The sequence below is a fragment of the Lontra canadensis genome, unplaced genomic scaffold (genome assembly GCF_010015895.1).
Source record: "Lontra canadensis isolate GAN:19392208 unplaced genomic scaffold, GSC_riverotter_1.0 scaffold12, whole genome shotgun sequence".
Classification (NCBI taxonomy): Eukaryota; Metazoa; Chordata; class Mammalia; order Carnivora; family Mustelidae; genus Lontra; species Lontra canadensis.
Genome location: NW_022631006.1, coordinates 16283498 through 16300998, shown reverse-complemented (window position 1 = coordinate 16300998; position 17501 = coordinate 16283498). Strand labels below are relative to the sequence as shown.

General features: G+C 41.2%; 1 protein-coding gene across 1 annotated transcript; it reads left to right on the top strand.

Moving 5' to 3' along the window:
• Positions 1-5747: 5747 nt before the first annotated feature.
• Positions 5748-11187, top strand: B2M (beta-2-microglobulin). Its single transcript, XM_032856616.1, has 4 exons — positions 5748-5876; positions 8959-9234; positions 9795-9822; positions 10819-11187. The coding sequence occupies exons 1-3, from the start codon at positions 5810-5812 to the stop codon at positions 9806-9808; spliced, it is 357 nt and encodes a 118-aa protein (XP_032712507.1). The 5' UTR covers positions 5748-5809; the 3' UTR covers positions 9809-9822; positions 10819-11187.
• Positions 11188-17501: the final 6314 nt, after the last annotated feature.

The following is a 17501-nucleotide window of genomic DNA, read 5'->3' as shown; positions in this document are numbered from 1 at the left end:
AAGCTGGGGTTTAGAGAAATTTACCAAAAGAGAAAAGGAGCATTTGAAAGAGTATTGTTTATTTTTTAAAGGTTTTATTTATTTGAGAGAGGGAGTATGAGCAAGGGGGAAGGGCAGAGGGAGAGGGAGAAGCAGACTCCCCACTGAGCAGGCCGGGCTCCACTGCAGGTTGGGGGCTCCACCCAGGGGCTGGAGCCCGAATCCTGGGATCGTGACCTGAGCTGAAGGCACATGCTTAGCCAAGCGAGCCACCCAAGTGCTCCAGAATTCTGTAGTTTTTAAACGGAAAGTGAGATGCAGACCCGAGGACCTACGAGGGAAAAAATTGCTTGAAGTGGTCGTTCCAGTAATTTAGTCAGTGGGTGTAATATCCCCAGGGATGGTGCCCAATCCGTGGCTCCTGGGGTTGTCCTGTTATACCCGCACAGTTAGGGAGTTTTGGCTTCTGCATTTACTTTTTTTCATCCAAGCCGACAATCGATGATGCCTCTAATCCCTCTTATGGTGGGTGCTGTGTTCCAAACTATAACAGTCTTTGTAGTCATAATTTTAAAATTCCTCACTTTCCAAACTATACACAATGTCTATCGATGGCAGGATAAGCACCACACCTTTGTGGTTTCTGAGGGGAGGAGAGTGAAATAAGAGACAGATGAGGGAACTTTCACTTTTACTTTGCATTCTTCCAATGGGCATACATTTATGTGTTGGGCTTGTAATTAAAAACAAAAAGTATGTTAAATACTGTGGTCACTACTCTCAAAAGGATTTGAGAGAAATTGGAATTTTATAGGTCTGTAGCGCTTGATGTTTTTCATACCAAATGTATATGTTTTTCCCAATAAAAACAAATTGGGAATTGAGAGAGCTTGGTGGTTACACAGAAGCCCGAGGCAGAGATTCTCCACCATCCAGATATTTCAACTCTCTTTTGTCTCCCCGTGTACTCTCCTTCACATAACGATAATAGTACTTAGTTGCTATGGCTCTTGTGAAGTATTTTCCCCCCTCCTATTTCCCACCTCCTATGTCTGACTTAGCAGCAATCAATTAAAAAAAAAAAACAAAACCCACTCGCACGGTGTTCCATTTCCTTTGGTCCTGTTGCCTTATGTAACAGCTCTCAAATCTCAGAAGTCAATCAGCACCCACACCTTAGGTGGGTGCTAATAAACTAATTATTGTGCTGATTTTAACTCAAGACTGGAATCTCCTGGTGGTCAGTCTGTTGTCCCTTTTTGCTTTATTGTTACAGGATTTTCCACAAAGCCTACACTTAACTGACATTTGCTTCATTTAATGGAACTGAACACAAAAGACTGAGGATTTTCAGTCTCCATATCGATAGACCTAACCAGGGTGTACTTTTGGTAAGGCAGCAATCTTCAGATTCCTTAAGTTAAACCATTTAATAATAGTCATCTCTGGGTTGTAGGATTACCAGTTTTAATTTTTTCTCTTTTTAAAAAAGATTTTATTTGAGAGAGAGAGAGAGAGACAGCGTGAGCAGGGAGAAGGGCAGAGGGAAAAGCAGATTTCCTGCTGTGCCTAGAGCCTGACTCTGGACTCTTAGATCCTGACCTGAGCTGGAGGCAAATGCTTACATGACTGAGCCACCCAGATGCCCCTGATTTTCTTCTTTATAGTTTTTAGTATGTTCCAATTTTAGTATGTTCCAATCATGTGTATATATTACTTTTGTGGGCAGAAAAAAAAATGTTAAGAAATACTCCTATACATCTTGGTGCTGGTTCTTGTTTATTTACTTCCCCTTACCTTCTCATCTACTTTTAATCCTTGCCCAGATCTCCAAGCCAACCAATGAATCCTTCCCCTGAACTCCTTCTCTGAAAGCGATTTTCTAGTGGAAATTATGGGGCCTTTGGACTCAGATGGACTAATGTTTGAATCCCAGCCCAGTATGAATGTGGGCAAGTATCTTACCTCTCTGTCTCCTTGTCTGTAAATGAAAGTAACACCTACCTTCTAGATTGTTGTGTAGTTTGGGTCAGGAGCCTCACAAACTTTAATTTGTATATGGATCACCGAGGATATTATTAAAATGCAGACTCTGGTTTAATAGGTCTGGGATGGGCCCAAGAGCCTGCATTTCTAAGAATGCCTAGGTTTTGCTGATGTCAGTGATGTACAGACTACACTTCGAATTGCAAGGAACTAATGACATAACATTTGAAAAAGCCCTGGCACAAATGTCCCACCTATGCTTGGTGTCTTCTCCTCTTGAGTGGGCCTGGCTCTCCTGACTGTTGGATGGACCCATCTCAGAAAACCGCTGACTAAAGTCCACTCAGGTGCAACTCAACTCACTTGAGCATTAACCCATTCCTATTTCCTTTCCACTTTAGTATTGTTCTTTCTCTTTCTGTTCAAGCACTTCATCCTTCTTCTGCCTGACAACAACACAAGTATCTGTGCTTTTTTTTTAACAGCTTTATTCAGGTATAATTGACATACAATAAACTGTACTTAAACTGTATAGTCTAAAATATGTATACATCCATGAAATCATCATCAAACTCAAGATAAACTCATATCCACCAACCCCAAACTTTCTTTATGCTCCTGACTCTCCCATATGCTGCACCTTCCCGAAACCACACATCTGCTTTCTGTTCTAGATTAGTTTGCCTTTTCTAGAGTTTTATATAAACGAAATTGTACAGTATACTTTCTGGTCTGGTCTCTTTCATTCAGCACAATTATTTCATCCATGTTGCTATGTAAAGTACTTCCTTCCTTGCTTAATGCTGATAGTGTTACCCTGTATGGGTATACCACAATTTGTTTTTTCCAGTCACCCATTGATGGATGATTGTTGTTCCCAGTTTTTGGCTATTATGAATAAAGCTGCTATGAATATTTGTGTACAGGTCTTTGTATAGAAATATTTTATTTTCTCTTAGGTAGATACTTAGGATACCCAAGGCTGGGTTATATGGCCAGTATATGTTTAACTTTTTAAAAAAACTGTCAAATTATTTTCCAAAGTGATTGTATCATCTTACATGATAGGAGAACTCCAGTTCTTCCACATTCTTGAAAAATTTACTATTTTTAAAAAAGATTTATTTTATTTATTTGAGCGAGAGAAAGAAACAGAGAGTGAGTGGAAGGGGAAGGGGCAGTGGGAGAGAATCTTCAAGCAGACTCCTCACTGACCAGGGAGCCCAACATTCAGCTTAATCTCATGACCCTAAGATCATGACCTGAGCTAAAACCAAGAGTTGGGTGCTTAACAGACTAAGCCACCCAGGCACCCTGAAATATTTACTATCTTAAACAAACATTCATTGTAAAAAAATTTTTAGGAAGGTCACAGGCAAAAAAAAAAAAGAAAAAGAAAAAGAAATCCAGCTGTTATTCCCATGACTGGGAGATAACATTATTAAATTCCTGTGTTTGTAGATTTCCATAAGTTTGCCCTACTAAACAAACAGTGCTCTCAACTAAAAAAAAAGTTTTGGGGCACCTGGGCGGTATAGTCGGTTGAGTGTCTGACTCTTGGTTTTGGCTCAGGTTGTGATCTCAGGACTGTGAGATCAAGCTCCGTTTCAGTCTCCACCCTCAGCTCAGAGTTGGCTTGGGATTCTCTCTCCCTCTCCCAGAGCCCACCCCCGTGTTTTGCTCTCTCTCTCTAACAAGTTTTTTTTAAATTATTTATTTATTTATTTATTTGACAGACAGAGATCACAAGTAGGCAGAGAGGCAGGCAGAGAGAGAGGAAGAAGCAGGCTTCCCACTGAGCCGACAGCCGGATGCAGGGCTCCATCCCAGGACCTTGAGATCATGACCTGAGCAGAAGGCAGAGGCTCTAACCCACTGAGCCACCCAGGCGCCCCTTTTTAAAGACTCTCAAACAAGTCTTTAAAAAAAAGTTTTATATCTCATTTTCACTCTCACTATTCAAAGGATATCATAAATGGAAATTTAAGAAAAATACAGGAGTTTCCCAAATGCAGAAAACTGAAAAATATACTTTTCTCTGTCTTTATTGCATTTTAAAATTACTATTTAAATTGGTTTTTAAGTGACTAGGTCAGAATCTATCTATACTGAATTTTAAGTATACTATTTCTCTGTGATGTAGTAAACAGAGAATTTAGAGGTGAAAAATAGCCCTATACTCCCAGGGCATTAGAAAACTCAACACGAATGTTTCAGGCCTTAAGAGTCTTAAATGAGTTTAAAAACACAAAAAACAAATGAGAGAAGCAAGAATGTCTTTACTCATAACTTTATGCTTAACAATTATTCTTATATTTTGAGAGAATTATGGATAAAGCTGGTAGGAAAACTAGGTAAATAATACCAATAGTTAGAATACGCTTGTTAAACATAAAACACTCTGTTAGGAACTGTGTGAGGCTCTCTGTGCATTATCTCATTTCATTAGGTCCATGGAGGGTATTCTACTTTTTCTAGTTCAGACATGGCTTCCACAGTAAGGGTTAGTACAAGGTCTAAAAATATGTAAAAGAAATATAGAACATATTTGTTGCTTCCTTGGGGAATCACAACCCAACTCCTTTTAACTGAAAACCATGGTGATTTCCAAGATCTCTGTCTTCCCGCCCCCATGGTTCACTTCCCCTCCTCACTGTTCCACTGAGAGACTGGTGGATTCGGCTGCCACATGATGAAGCATCTTTTTTAAGGTATCTCTGAAGTATAGTTTTTCTTAAGGGGTCTAACATTGTTATGCTCTTACAGTCAGTAGGTTTGACTTCTTTGGCTGCGCCCATAGGGGATGCAATCCAAATTCTCACTAAAATTTCAGAGCCCTTATCTTCCAAGTGTCTAAAGCATGAAGGCAATGGCATCGGGAGAGTTTGAATCCTAGTCTCAGCTTTTGTTTTCCCTTATCCATAAAAATTAATGGCGTAATTCCTATTTCTTACTGCTTATTCCCATATTAACTGGTTTGTTCATTCATTCATTCATTCCATTTATTGAATACCTACTATGTGCCAAGCCATTCTAATGCGGTAATTCACAGGGATTACCTAAGGAGGTCTGTAAACTCTAAGGCAGTTACTGCTTTTGCTATCAGTGGTTGTTTTTCCCACAAATCAACAAAACGAAGAAAATTACCTAAACAACAGCAGGAAGATACAGAGAAGAATTTCTTGGCACAGCGGTTTATTTACAAAAAGAAACTTTTGCCTGAAGGAATGCAGGAGGCAAGAAGGTCCTTGTCCACTCTGTACAGTTCTCTGAGTAGTCCTCAGGAGGCCTTGAGGTTCCTGGACTATTTTTCATGCTCAGAGAGTATGGAATCCTGGGTCGTAATTATTAATCAGAGTTCTTATTCTGCCCCACACCATTCGTCCTTTGTCTACTCTATTAATCTTTCAGGGTTTGAGTTTTCTCGAATGCAAACCCCAGGTTCTAAGGTCCCACCTGGCTGGGACACAGTAAGCAAGTTATTCTGAGGCTGGATGGTTCTCAAAGAGAGGGCGCGGGACCAACGTAGGTCCAGCCCGGGTTCTATGATAGCAGGCCCTCTACCCAGGCTCTGGCGCGCACCCAAGCCGCAGCGCGCGGGTCTATAGACAGCAAAACCCCTCCGTCCAACCCATGTCTTCTTGGGCATCACGAGCCCTTATAGGAAAATGAAACTGAAAACGGGAAAGTCCCTCTTTCTAACCCGGCCCGGCCTCGAGCGCTCGGAGACTAGTGACGGCTCCCGCCAGAAGGGTTCTGATTGGCGGTGCGCGCGAGTACTATAAGTGGAGGCGCCCGGCGGGCGGGCCACTCTTCGTCCCGCGCTGCTCATACTCGGGTGGCGATGGCGCCTCTCTTGACGTTGGTCATCGTCGGGCTGCTCTCTCTGTCCGGCCTGCACGCCGTCCAACGTGAGTGTCCCCTCTTGCCCAAGCCCTTCGTCTGTGCTCCAATCTTTTTGGCATTCTCGGCGTTAACTCTGTAACTCACCCACGCCTCCTCCTCCCTAGTTCTTCTGCCCGACCTGGGGGCTAGCTGCGGGCTCGGTCTGCGGGTGGGGAAGCGGTGGGGTGGCCGGCGAGTTGGTGGGGGGGGGCGGTGCGAGCCCAGGACGCAAGCCTCTTTTTTCTTCTTCGGGAGAGAGGGGTGCGGGAGGCCTCCGGCATGTGCGTGCCGGGTCGGGCAGGACAAAGTTTCGGGGTGATGACAGACTTCGGAGCGGCCGAGGTGGGGGAGGGTTTCTCTCCCGCGGAACCTCTAGCTTGCCGGGTGCAGCTGTCTGCCTGGGAGGGCGGTCCCGAAAGCGCGGAGTCGGGGGCTGTGAAAAGGTGGGGACATCCGTCTTTGCGGGAGGCGCCGCGCGGGTCCATCAGTCGGCTCCAGCTGCTCCGCTCGGATCCCGGGGGCTTCGGGGCTTCCTCCGTAACGCCCGGCGGGTTGCCGGCCCCACAAATATGCGGCTAAACCGTGGGGGCGGAATCCACACGTGGAGTTTGTAGAATGCTTAGAGATGTTACAGAGCGCTTTGACATCATTAATTCACTTGTTCCCGTTCCTTGTCGCTTTTAATAATCCTAAGAGCTAGTCTTTATTGATAAAGGGCGTGCTGGGCACGTTGTGTGCTCTGTGCCATCTGATTCTGAGATGAGCCTACGATGTAAATGCAATGGTTAATATCACCGGCATTTCATACGTAAGGAAACTGAGACATCAAGAGTTTAAGTAACTTAACACAACACGGGGGAGAAATGGCAGACGGTCTAACTAACGGGAGCAGCTTTTTGTGGGGCTGTGCGCCCGTTAGCTGCAAACTCTGCGGTTTTTCAGTACCTCCTCGTCACCTTCTGGTGTGAGATTCTTGCCAGCAAGCTGGAGAGTCTGGGGCCCGTGTTTTTCTTCACAGAGGGCTTCCTCTTTGGCTCCTTGCCTGGTTCTTCCCAAGATGAACTAAGCTTCTACTTTCTGTTTTGAAAAAGCGAAGGTTTACCAGTCAGGAAGACTGTAAAGCCAGTGATAAGGGTAATCAAAATGGTTACCCAGAGTGTCAGGGACACTCTAGATCTTGAGCACGTTCTAAATAACTCGCAGTATACCAGAACCCTCATATTTTCCCCTCACAAAAGCTTCTGTGAAGCGGGAGTTTTGGATCATGAAAAGAAGGTATTTATAGTCTATTTACAAAATAAAGCACAAATAAAATTATTGATATTTGGTGACGATCACAGAAATAATTTTAAAAATAACAAACTGACATTAAAAGAAAAATCTTAATTTGAAAGTTTGCAAAGTAGTATATACCATGAATAGATCATTTCTAGAAGATACTCTGGAGGGGCGCCTGGGTCGCTCCGTTGATTAAGTGTTTGCCTTTGACTGGGGTCATGATCTGGGGGTCCTGGAATTGGACCCTGGGTTGGGCACTCTGCTCCGCAGGGAGTTCGGCTTCTCCCTCTATGCTCTCCCTCTGTATTTTTGTCTTTCTCAAAAAAATAAATAAAAATCTTAAAAGATACTCAAGAAATGGGTAATGATTGCCTCTGGGGGTCTGTTTTTTGCTCTGTCTCTTGTGTGGGTTTTGTTTCACTGTTTCCATTAAGCTTCAGAAACTCAACTAACTGTTCCAAAGTCATAGAACCAGTAAGTGGCTGAGCCCAGATTCAAACCCAGGCTTTGTCTGATACTCCTCCTCTTAGAAGAGGTTATTGTGATGTTCTTGCAGAACCCTGCCTGGCTCCCTCAAAGAGAGAATTCTACGCCTGATGAACCTTTGTTCTGACTCTTGTGGCATGTATTATGTTCTAATTATTAGAAGTTCTGATACAAAGAGCTTTTTGATTTGTCTTCATTTTTAACTTTATGGGAAAAAAAATCAGGGCTTCATTGGGATCCCCAGGCTAGCTCTTGGTGGGGCTGGTGACCTTTCCTTTGATGACAGGGTGTTTCTAGACAGATAAACCTGGTCAGAGCAGCCTGGTACTGCTCCTCCCTACCACCTCCTGGACACAGAGGAGTTTCCCTTTAGTAACCATATACACTGGATATACTTATATTTAAAAGTGAATTATATACATATATTGGTGTCAAGCTGTACATTTAGTGGCAGTACCACTTCTCTTCACTGGATGAAAAATACAGATATGGTCTAGTTATGCATCCTATTTTGGAAACGACTGTTCTATAGCACTAACATATTCCCAGTGTGTCTAGTTACAGCAATCACTTGAGGGTGCTAATTAAAAATGCAAATCCCACTCTTGCATACATTATTCCACTTGGTCATGGTGGAGACTATGTCCTTTTTCATTTGCCACAGTCCTCACCCTTCCCTATTTTTCTTACCCAGCCCAATTTACTCACTTAAGGTATTTCTGGCTTCTGTATGCATTTAAGTTTTGTTTAAGGTAATAATAATAACAATATCTGCCATTTACAGAGCAGCTGCTGTGTGCAAGGCACTATACTAGACACAATACATATTGAGAAGTTAGATGGGTGTGGATCTAGGTAGGAGCAGGAACCAAAAAGGAAAGGAGCAAACATTAAAAAAAGAAAAAAAGATGGCATGAAATAAGGTGCAAAAACATAAGTTTTTTGATGTGGCTATTATGAAGAGTGTGTGAAGTGAGAAGTGAAGTTTGAAAAGTAGGTTAGGGCCAAATCATGAGGACTCTTGAGAATGTGTGAAGGAATTATATGGGTGCTAAAGAAGCCATCAAAAGTGACAGAAGATGATACTACTAGGAATCTGCTAGGAAAAAACCAAACAGCCACGAGTAGAGGAATTAATGTGGGAAAGATACTAAGTTGTGGTTTATCTCTCAAAATGGAAGCAGCCTTTTGGAAAAGTGGAAGCTTATTTGGCCGGAGTAGAAATGGAATTGGGAGAAATCAATAATCAAATTTAAACATTTGTTGCCTGAGATAGCTTTAGACCAAGGTAGTCCAAGTGAAATATTCTGCAATTTTCATTTGTCTTTCTCTCATGTCCCTCAGATGCTCCAAAAATTCAGGTTTACTCACGGCACCCGGCAGAGAATGGAAAGCCAAATTTCCTGAACTGCTATGTGTCAGGATTCCACCCACCAGAAATTGAAATCGAACTGCTGAAGAATGGGGAGAAAATGAATGCAGAACAGTCAGACCTGTCTTTCAGCAAGGACTGGACTTTCTATCTTCTGGTCCACACTGAATTCACTCCCAATGGACAGGATGAATTTAGCTGCCGTGTGAAGCATGTTACTCTTGAAAATCCCCAGGTCGTTAAATGGGGTAAGCTTTTAAGTTCTTTCCTTAGCTACTGACATTTGTAGCTGCGTATAGGCACAGCTTAAAGCTGCTTTGATATAAAAAAAGAAAAGAAATCTGCATACTGGGACTGACAGGGAACATTATTTAAAGCTCTGATAAGTGGCACCTTTTGAGACACCTCTGCACAGCCCCATCCCTGAAACAGTAGTTTCCCTGCAGCAAAAACAGGGAGCAGCAGCAGCCGGCACCTGCGCAAATGCACACGAACTCCCAGTGATTCTTCCCTCCTTGCCTCCTTGGACCTTCCTGATAGCCTCGTGGATACTTTGAACCACCAAAGCTCTCCAGAAGGCACAGGCCTTCATCTGCAGGCCCTGCTGTCCTAGCACCCTACCCAGTAGTCCCTGGCTGGGTTGGGAGCTAAGGCTAGTAGGCAAGGTTGGGCCCTACCTACTGGGTATTCACGGTTAGGGTCTGTAGGCTATTCTGCCAGACTTATTTATAAACAGTTCTAGACATTTGTTAATAGTATTTTAAAAGTAAAACTTACTCTCCTTCTTTTTCTGTTTTCTTTTTCATAGACCGAGACAACTAACCAGCATCATGGAGGTAGGTTTCTAACCTTAAAATATTTTTCTTATTTCACTGTCCTGGGTACTATTTACAGACAGCTCTGTAGGATAACCCTCATTATAGGGAAGATCTTAATCAGGGTAGCATTTCAGCAGGTAGGAAAGAATCCTACAGGGAATACGTATTCTTTCCTGTGGAGTGGCATGAGAAAGATGTGTAGCCCCAGTCTCATGCTGCCAGTGGCCCTCCAAACAAAATCAGAGGAGCTGTTGGAGTGCTATAACAGGATAGAGGCAGCTAGTTACCCACACCACCTGCAAGGATTTGATCTTTCTCCTTCCGTTTCTACGGTGGGCATCTCTGGGCCTTCAGAGATAAACTGTTCTCTTCTTTGTATAGCAGTTGCTTTATTATTCAGCCTAAAGAGAGGAGTGACATGGTTTTGCAGATTCCCTGTTCCCTTAGTCTGTTGTTCAGCCTTAGTGTGTGAGCACTGTGTTTGCCTTCTAGAGGCTTCCAGTCCAACAGAGTAGAGAAATGGAAAACGCAGTGTAAAGATACTATAATACGTGTAGCTACAAAAACTTCTCGCATTGTGAAAGTGGGAGGAATTGGACTTGTCTGCATTGCTGGAGTCCAGAGGTCAAAATCCAGCTTTGCATGAAATTTATCTCCACGGGGTACCATGGTACTGTAAACCTATTCAAATTTCCTGTTACCTCCCAGCACAGGGAAATTAATTTGAGAAAGCATCAGAGAGGTTGGATGACCTGCCTGGAGTCACACCGCTACTAAATGGGACAGCAGGGATCCGAAATCTAATACAAGCATTCTTTCCTATAAGGATGTGGGAGAACCAATGGGATAAATTAATGGGGTATGCTCTTTGTAATGGGTTTGGAAAATTGTCTGCAGCTGTTTCTTTTACAAACAATGATTTACATAGCAGGAGTCAGACAAATTTGGTGGTGTGATCTATAATCTAGAGAAAATAAATGTATTTGCTAACAAATCTCTTTTCTTTTTTTCCAGGTTTGAAGATTGTGCTTATAGATTGCGTTAATTCCAAATGCTGTGTTCTTGTTAATGCTGATATGCTTTTATGCTTTATTCATGTAAATCATAGTCATACTGATGATGATACAAATATACGTATCAAATGTTAATTCTACATTGATCATTCTGTTGCTGTATTTGACCCGTCTATGCAGGTAGCTGTAGTTGTTGGGCTGGAAAATCTGGGAGACAATTCTCATGGTCAGAACGGAGTTGTTCAGTCTATTCACACAAAAGATAGTTATGCATGTCTAGAGTTAATTTTCAATTTGCATACTTTGTTTAGAATTTGGGGGAAATTTTTTGAAAGATAACTTCTAAGTTACTGGAAATTTGTTATAGTGGATAATACACTGTGGTAAGATTCTTACTCACCTCTTACTGAGACATTACATCAGAGACATTGTTGCACATGATTTGACTTAATTTTGTTTCAATAATTAAAACAATGGTAAAACTTGATGTGTTCAGTTTTTTATACATCTGTCCCTCTCTTGCCCCGCCCCCTTTTTAAAAGATTTTATTTATTTGAGAGAGAGAGAGAGAACACAAATGGGGGGAGGGGCAAAGGATGAGGGAGAAGCAGGCTTCTTGGTGAGCAGGGAGCCCCCTGCAGGGCTCAGTCCTAGGACCATGGGATCATGACCTGAGCTGAAAGCAGTTGCTTAACCTACTGAGCCACCCAGGTGCCCCCCGACTCTTTGTTATCAAACAGGAAAACAGTCTTGAAGTGTCACTTGGGAAAAAAATTGTAAACCCCTGTTTTTTGGGCTTGACTCATGGTGGAAGGGGCCTCAGCAATCTGCATTTTACAGATAAGAAACAAGATCCTAGGGAAATTAAATGACTTAGGGTGACACAGTGGTCTGCTGGGAGACCATGCCTGTCTTTTAGCCAGAGTTCTGTTCCTTGGGCCAGGACGCAAGGAATGTGCAGGCTCTAAGAGGGAAAAAAAGTATCTGAGGGTTTCATATTTTAGCAAGTAATAGATAAACTTTGAATGAAAAATACTAGATTTTTCAATTTCAAAATATAGTTTATATACGCAGCATTGTGCATCTGACAAAGGATTTGAGTTAGTGTTAAGTGCTGACAAGATGAATAAAACACAAAACTGCTCTCAAATTGCTGTCTAGTGGAGGGACAGACATGTGGTCAAACAATTAAAAAACATCCCGATAAAGAGTATAATACAGGTATGACCAAAGAACCAGGTGATAGGAAAATGTGTTCAGGGAACAAGAAACTTTAGGTAGGTGTGAGGGAAGCCATTTGCTTGAATTGTGACTTGGTAGGTAGTGGTTCTCCCGACTAGTGAATGGAATCTGGGGCTTCCAAGCAGGACGACAAATTATGGGAAGGATGAAGGTATGACAGGTGTGAGTAATTCCAAACAGCGGAGCAAGGGTATTTGGGGGAATACTTGCAGGAACTCAGCTGAGCAGACTGAGCAGTGACTTACTTAGACTGGTCACTCTCCATCCTAAATTCACATTAGAATCACCTATGGAACTTGTTAAAAAATACTAACTCTAAGAAATAAAGTCTATTAAAAACAAAAACAGGGGGACACCTGGGTGGCTCAGTGGGTTAAAGCCTCTGCCTTCAGCTCAGGTCATGATTCCAGGGTCCTGGGATTGAGCCCCGCATCGGGCTCTCTACTCAACAGGGAGTCTGCTTCTCCCTCTCTCTCTGTCTGCCTCTCTGCCTACTTGTGATCGCTGTCAAATAAATAAATAAATAAAATATTAAAAAACAAAAACAGGGGCACCTGGGTGCCTCAGTAGGTTAAGTGTCTGCCTTTGGCTCATGCCATGATCTCGAGGTTCTGAGATCCAGCCCCACATCAGCCTCCCTGCTCATTGGGGAATGTAAACCAAAGCCACAATGAGACGTCACCCCATTCCAGTCAGAATGGCTATTCTCAAAAAGACAAGTGTTGGTAAGGATGTGGAGAAAAGGGAACCCTTGTGCACTGTTAGTACAAGTTAGTGCAGCACTATGTAAAACAGTATGGAGGTTTCTCAAAAAATTAAAAATAGAAATATCATATAATCCAGTAATACCACTGCTGGGTATTTACCCAAAGAATATGAAAACACTACTTGAAAAGTTATATGCACTCCTATGTTTATTGCAGCATTATTTACAAGAGTCAAGCAGTGGAAATAAACTAAGTGTCCATCCATAGTCTATAGATGAATGGATAAAGAAGGTATCATGTGTGTATGTGTGTGTGGTATACATATATGCATATATACAATAGGATATTATTCAACCACAAAAAATTTGCCACTTGCAACAATATCAATGGACTTAGAGGGTATTATGCTAAGTGAAATAAGTCAGAGAAAGACAAATAACATATGATTTCACTTATTTGTGAAATAAAAAAAAATCCTGGAAATATAAACAAACTAAAACAGAGAATAAAATGGTGGATGCCAGAGGGAAGGGGGAATGGAGCACTGGACAATATAGATGACTTCCAGCTATAAAATTAATAAGCTGTGGGGATGAAAAATACAGCAAAGAGAGTATAGTCAATAATAATGTAGTAACTTTGTATGGTGATAGTTGGTAACTACACCTATTGTGGTGAGAATTGCATAATGTATAGAACTATTGAATAATGTACATCTGAAACTAATATAACATTGTATATCAACTTTGGTTCAATTTTTTTTAAACCTTATATTTTTAGAGTAGTTTGGATTTATAGCAAAATTGAGAGGAAGATACAGAGATTTCCCATATACCTTCTAGCCCAACACATGCAGAGCCTTCTCTATTATCACCCCCTGAAACTACACTGACATAGTATAATCACCAAAGTCCATAGTTTACCTTATGGTTCCCTCTTGATGTTGATGATGTTATGTGGGTTTGGACAAATATATAATGACATATATCCATCATTATTATGGTATCAGAGTATTTCACTGCCCTAAAAATCCCTTCTGTTCTGCCTATTGATTCCTCCCAACTACTTTCTTCTGCTCTTCAATCGCTGGCAAACAACTGATCTTTTTACTGTTTCTGTAGTTTTACCTTATCCAGAATATCATAAAGTTGTAATCATATATTTATTTGAGAGAGAGAGAAAGAGAGCGAATACAAGTTGGGGGAAGGGCTCAGAAAGAGAAAATCCCGATGTGGGTCTCAATCTCATGACCCCGAGAACACGACCTGAACAGAAATCAAGAGTCAGTCGCCCAACTGACTGTGCCACCCAAGTGCCCCAATAAATAAATACTTTAAAAAATTCACTTTAGAATGAATTTAGAATGAATTAGAATTGTCCTCTTCATCATCGAATAATGAAAAAAAAAAAAAAAGAATTGTAAACCCCTGCAATCTCCTATGACAGAGATGACTACTTTCTGGACCCCACTGAGTTCTTTCAGTGTGTACCCATCACTCTCCATTTCATTTAATGGCTATTTTTTTTTTTGAAGATTCTATTTATTTGTTTGAGATAGATAGAGAGAGAGAGAGAGAACATGAGTGGGGGTGTGGAGGAGAGGCAGAGGGAGAGGGAGAAGCAGACGAGGCTTGATCCCAGGCCCAGGGGACCATGACCTGAGCCAAAGGAAGACACTTAACCAATTGAGTCATCCAGGCACCCCTTATAATGGCTATTTTAAAAATTTAATTTTTATTAAAAAATTCTCTTACATCAATCCCATTTACAACTGCACCTAAGACCATAAGATACTTAGGAGTAAACCTAATCAAAGAGGCAAAGGATCAGCACTGTAAAAACTACAGAACGTTTATGAAAAAAATTTAGGAAGTAACAAAGAAATAGAAGAACATTCCATACTCATGGACGGTAAGAACAAATATTGTTAAAATGTTAATTATAATGTTACCCAGAGCAATCTACATGTTCAGTGCAGAACTAGAACAAATATTCCTAAAATTTGTATGGAATCAGAAAGACCCCAAATAGCCAAAGGAATATTGAAAAAGAAAACCAAAGCTGGTGGTATAACAATTCTGGACTTCAAGCTCTATTATAAAGCTATAATCATTAAGACAGTATGGTACTCGCACAAAAACAGACACAGATCTATGAAACAGAATAGAAAACCCAGGAATGGACCATCAACTCTACAGTCAACTATTTTTTGACAAAGCAGGAAAGAATAGCCAATGGAAAAAAAGGCAGTCTCTTCAACAAATGATGCTGGGAAAATTGTACAACCCAATGGAGAAGAATGAAACTGGACCATTTCCTTATACCATACACAAAAATAGACTCAAAATGGATAAAAGACCTAAATGTGACACAGGAATCCATCAAAATCCTAGAGAATAACACAGGCAGAAGAACACTTCTGTGACCTTGGTTAAAGCAACTTGCCAGACACATTTCCAAAGGCAAAAATGAACTATTGGGACTTCATCATGATGAAAAGATTCTGCACAGCAAAGGAAACAATCAACAAAACCAAAAGACAACCTACAGAATGGGAGAAGATATTTGCAAATGTCTTATCAGATAAAGAGCCAGTATCCAAGATTTATAAAAAAACTTACCAAACTTAACACCCAAAGAACAAATAATCCAGTCAAGAAATGGACAGAAGACCTGAGACATTTCTCCAAAGAAGACATCCAAATGGACAACAGACACGTGAAAAAATGCTCCACATAACCTGGCATCAAGGAAATACAAATCAAAACCACAATGAGATACCACCTCACATTAGTCAGAATTGCTAAAATTAACAAGTCAGGAAATGACAGATGTTGGCAAGGATGTGGAGAAAGGGGAACTCTCTTACACTGCTGGTGGGAATGCAAACTGGTACAGCCATTCTGGAAAACAGTATGCAGGTACATCTAGAAGTTTAAAATAGAGCTACCCTAGGACCCAGCAATTTTACTGTAAGTATTTACCCCAAAGATACAAATGTAGTGATCTGAAGGGGCACCTACACCCCAGTGTTTATAGCAGCAATGTCTACAATAGCCAAACTATGGAAAGAGCCTAGATGTCCATCAGCAGATGAATGGATAAATAAGATGTGGTATATATACACAATGGCATACTATTCAGCCATCAAAAAATTGAAATCTTATCATTTGCAATGACATGGATGAAATTAGAGGGTATTATGCTAAGTGAAATAAGTCACTAGGAGAAAGAATTACATGATTTCACTCATAGGTGGAATTTAAGAAACAAAACAGAGGGGAAGGAGGGAAAAATAAAATAAGATGAAATCAGAGAGGGAGACAAACCCTAAGAGACTCTTAATCATAGGAAACAAACTGAGGGTTGCTGGAGGGTAGGAAGGTGGGAGAATGGGGTACCTGTGTGATGGGCATTAAGGAGGGCATGTGATGTAATGAGCACTGGGTGTTATATGCAACTGATGGATCCCTGAATGCTATCTCTGAAACTAGTAATACACTATATGTTAATTGAATTTAAATAAAATCAAATCTAAAAAAATAGTTCTCTTGCATTTTCTTATAATTTTCCCTTTCAGAAAAATTTATAAGGGTCCAAGAAACCAGAGGAAGACAGCATGTTATGATACAGGTTCTAGAACTGCAGAGAGAGCACAAGAGGATCCCATACCTTAAAGTGACCAAAGCAAGTGATAGTGAGAAAAATCTGTAAGGTGGGAGCCATGGCTTAAAGGCAATTCACCAAGGTAAATCAAGAAAAAACATATCTGGAAGACAGAGACCAAAGAAATACAGAAATGTGAATTAGAATTCAGCAATTTTAACCTGGAATTGCTTTGTTGACCCAAAGACCTACAGGGAACATTGAGACAAGACTGTGACTATAGCTTAGTGGTTTGTGTGTTCTATTCCTCAAGAATGGTGATGAGAGGGGCACCTGGGTGGCTCATTCAGTTAAGTGTCTGCCTTCAGCTCTGGTCATGATCCTGGGGTCCCAGGATTGAACCCTGATATCAGGCTCCCTGCTCAGCGGGGAGTCTGCTTCTCCCTCTCCCTCTGTTCCTTCCCCCATCATGCTCACCCTCTGTCTCCTTCTCAAATAAATAAATAAATAAAATCTTAAAGGGAAAAAAAAAAAGAATGGTGATCGGATCTTTTTTTTTTAAGATTTTATTTATTTATTTGACAGAGCTCACAAGGAGGCAGAGAGGCAGGCAGAGAGAGAGGAGAAAGCAGGCTCCCCGCAGAGCAGAGAGCCCGATGCGGAGCCCGATGCGGGGCTCGATCCCAAGACCCTGGGATCATGACCTGAGCCGAAGGCAGAGGCTTTAACCCACTGAGCCACCCAGGCACCCCGGTGATTGGATCTTGACAGCAATCCTGCTCACCCTTTATTCAGAACACCAGCATTTGCCTATCTCAGGCATTCCAAGCTGAGGTGCTAATTCTGATCCTACTATATATATATCTCTCTCTCTCTCTATATATATATATATATATATATATATAGTATTTTATATACATTTAAACAAACTATATGAGCCTTTTAAATTTTTCTCTCGACATCTATAAGCAGACACACTCACAGGAAAAGGTCCAGAAATATATGCAATAATCTCTTAACAATGTTTACTTAAGGTCAGGAGCTAAAATAGCAGTAAGATAAAAGTAGGTTTTTAATTTTTATTCTATTTTTTAAAATTTTAATTCCAGTGTAGTTAATATAAGTGTTA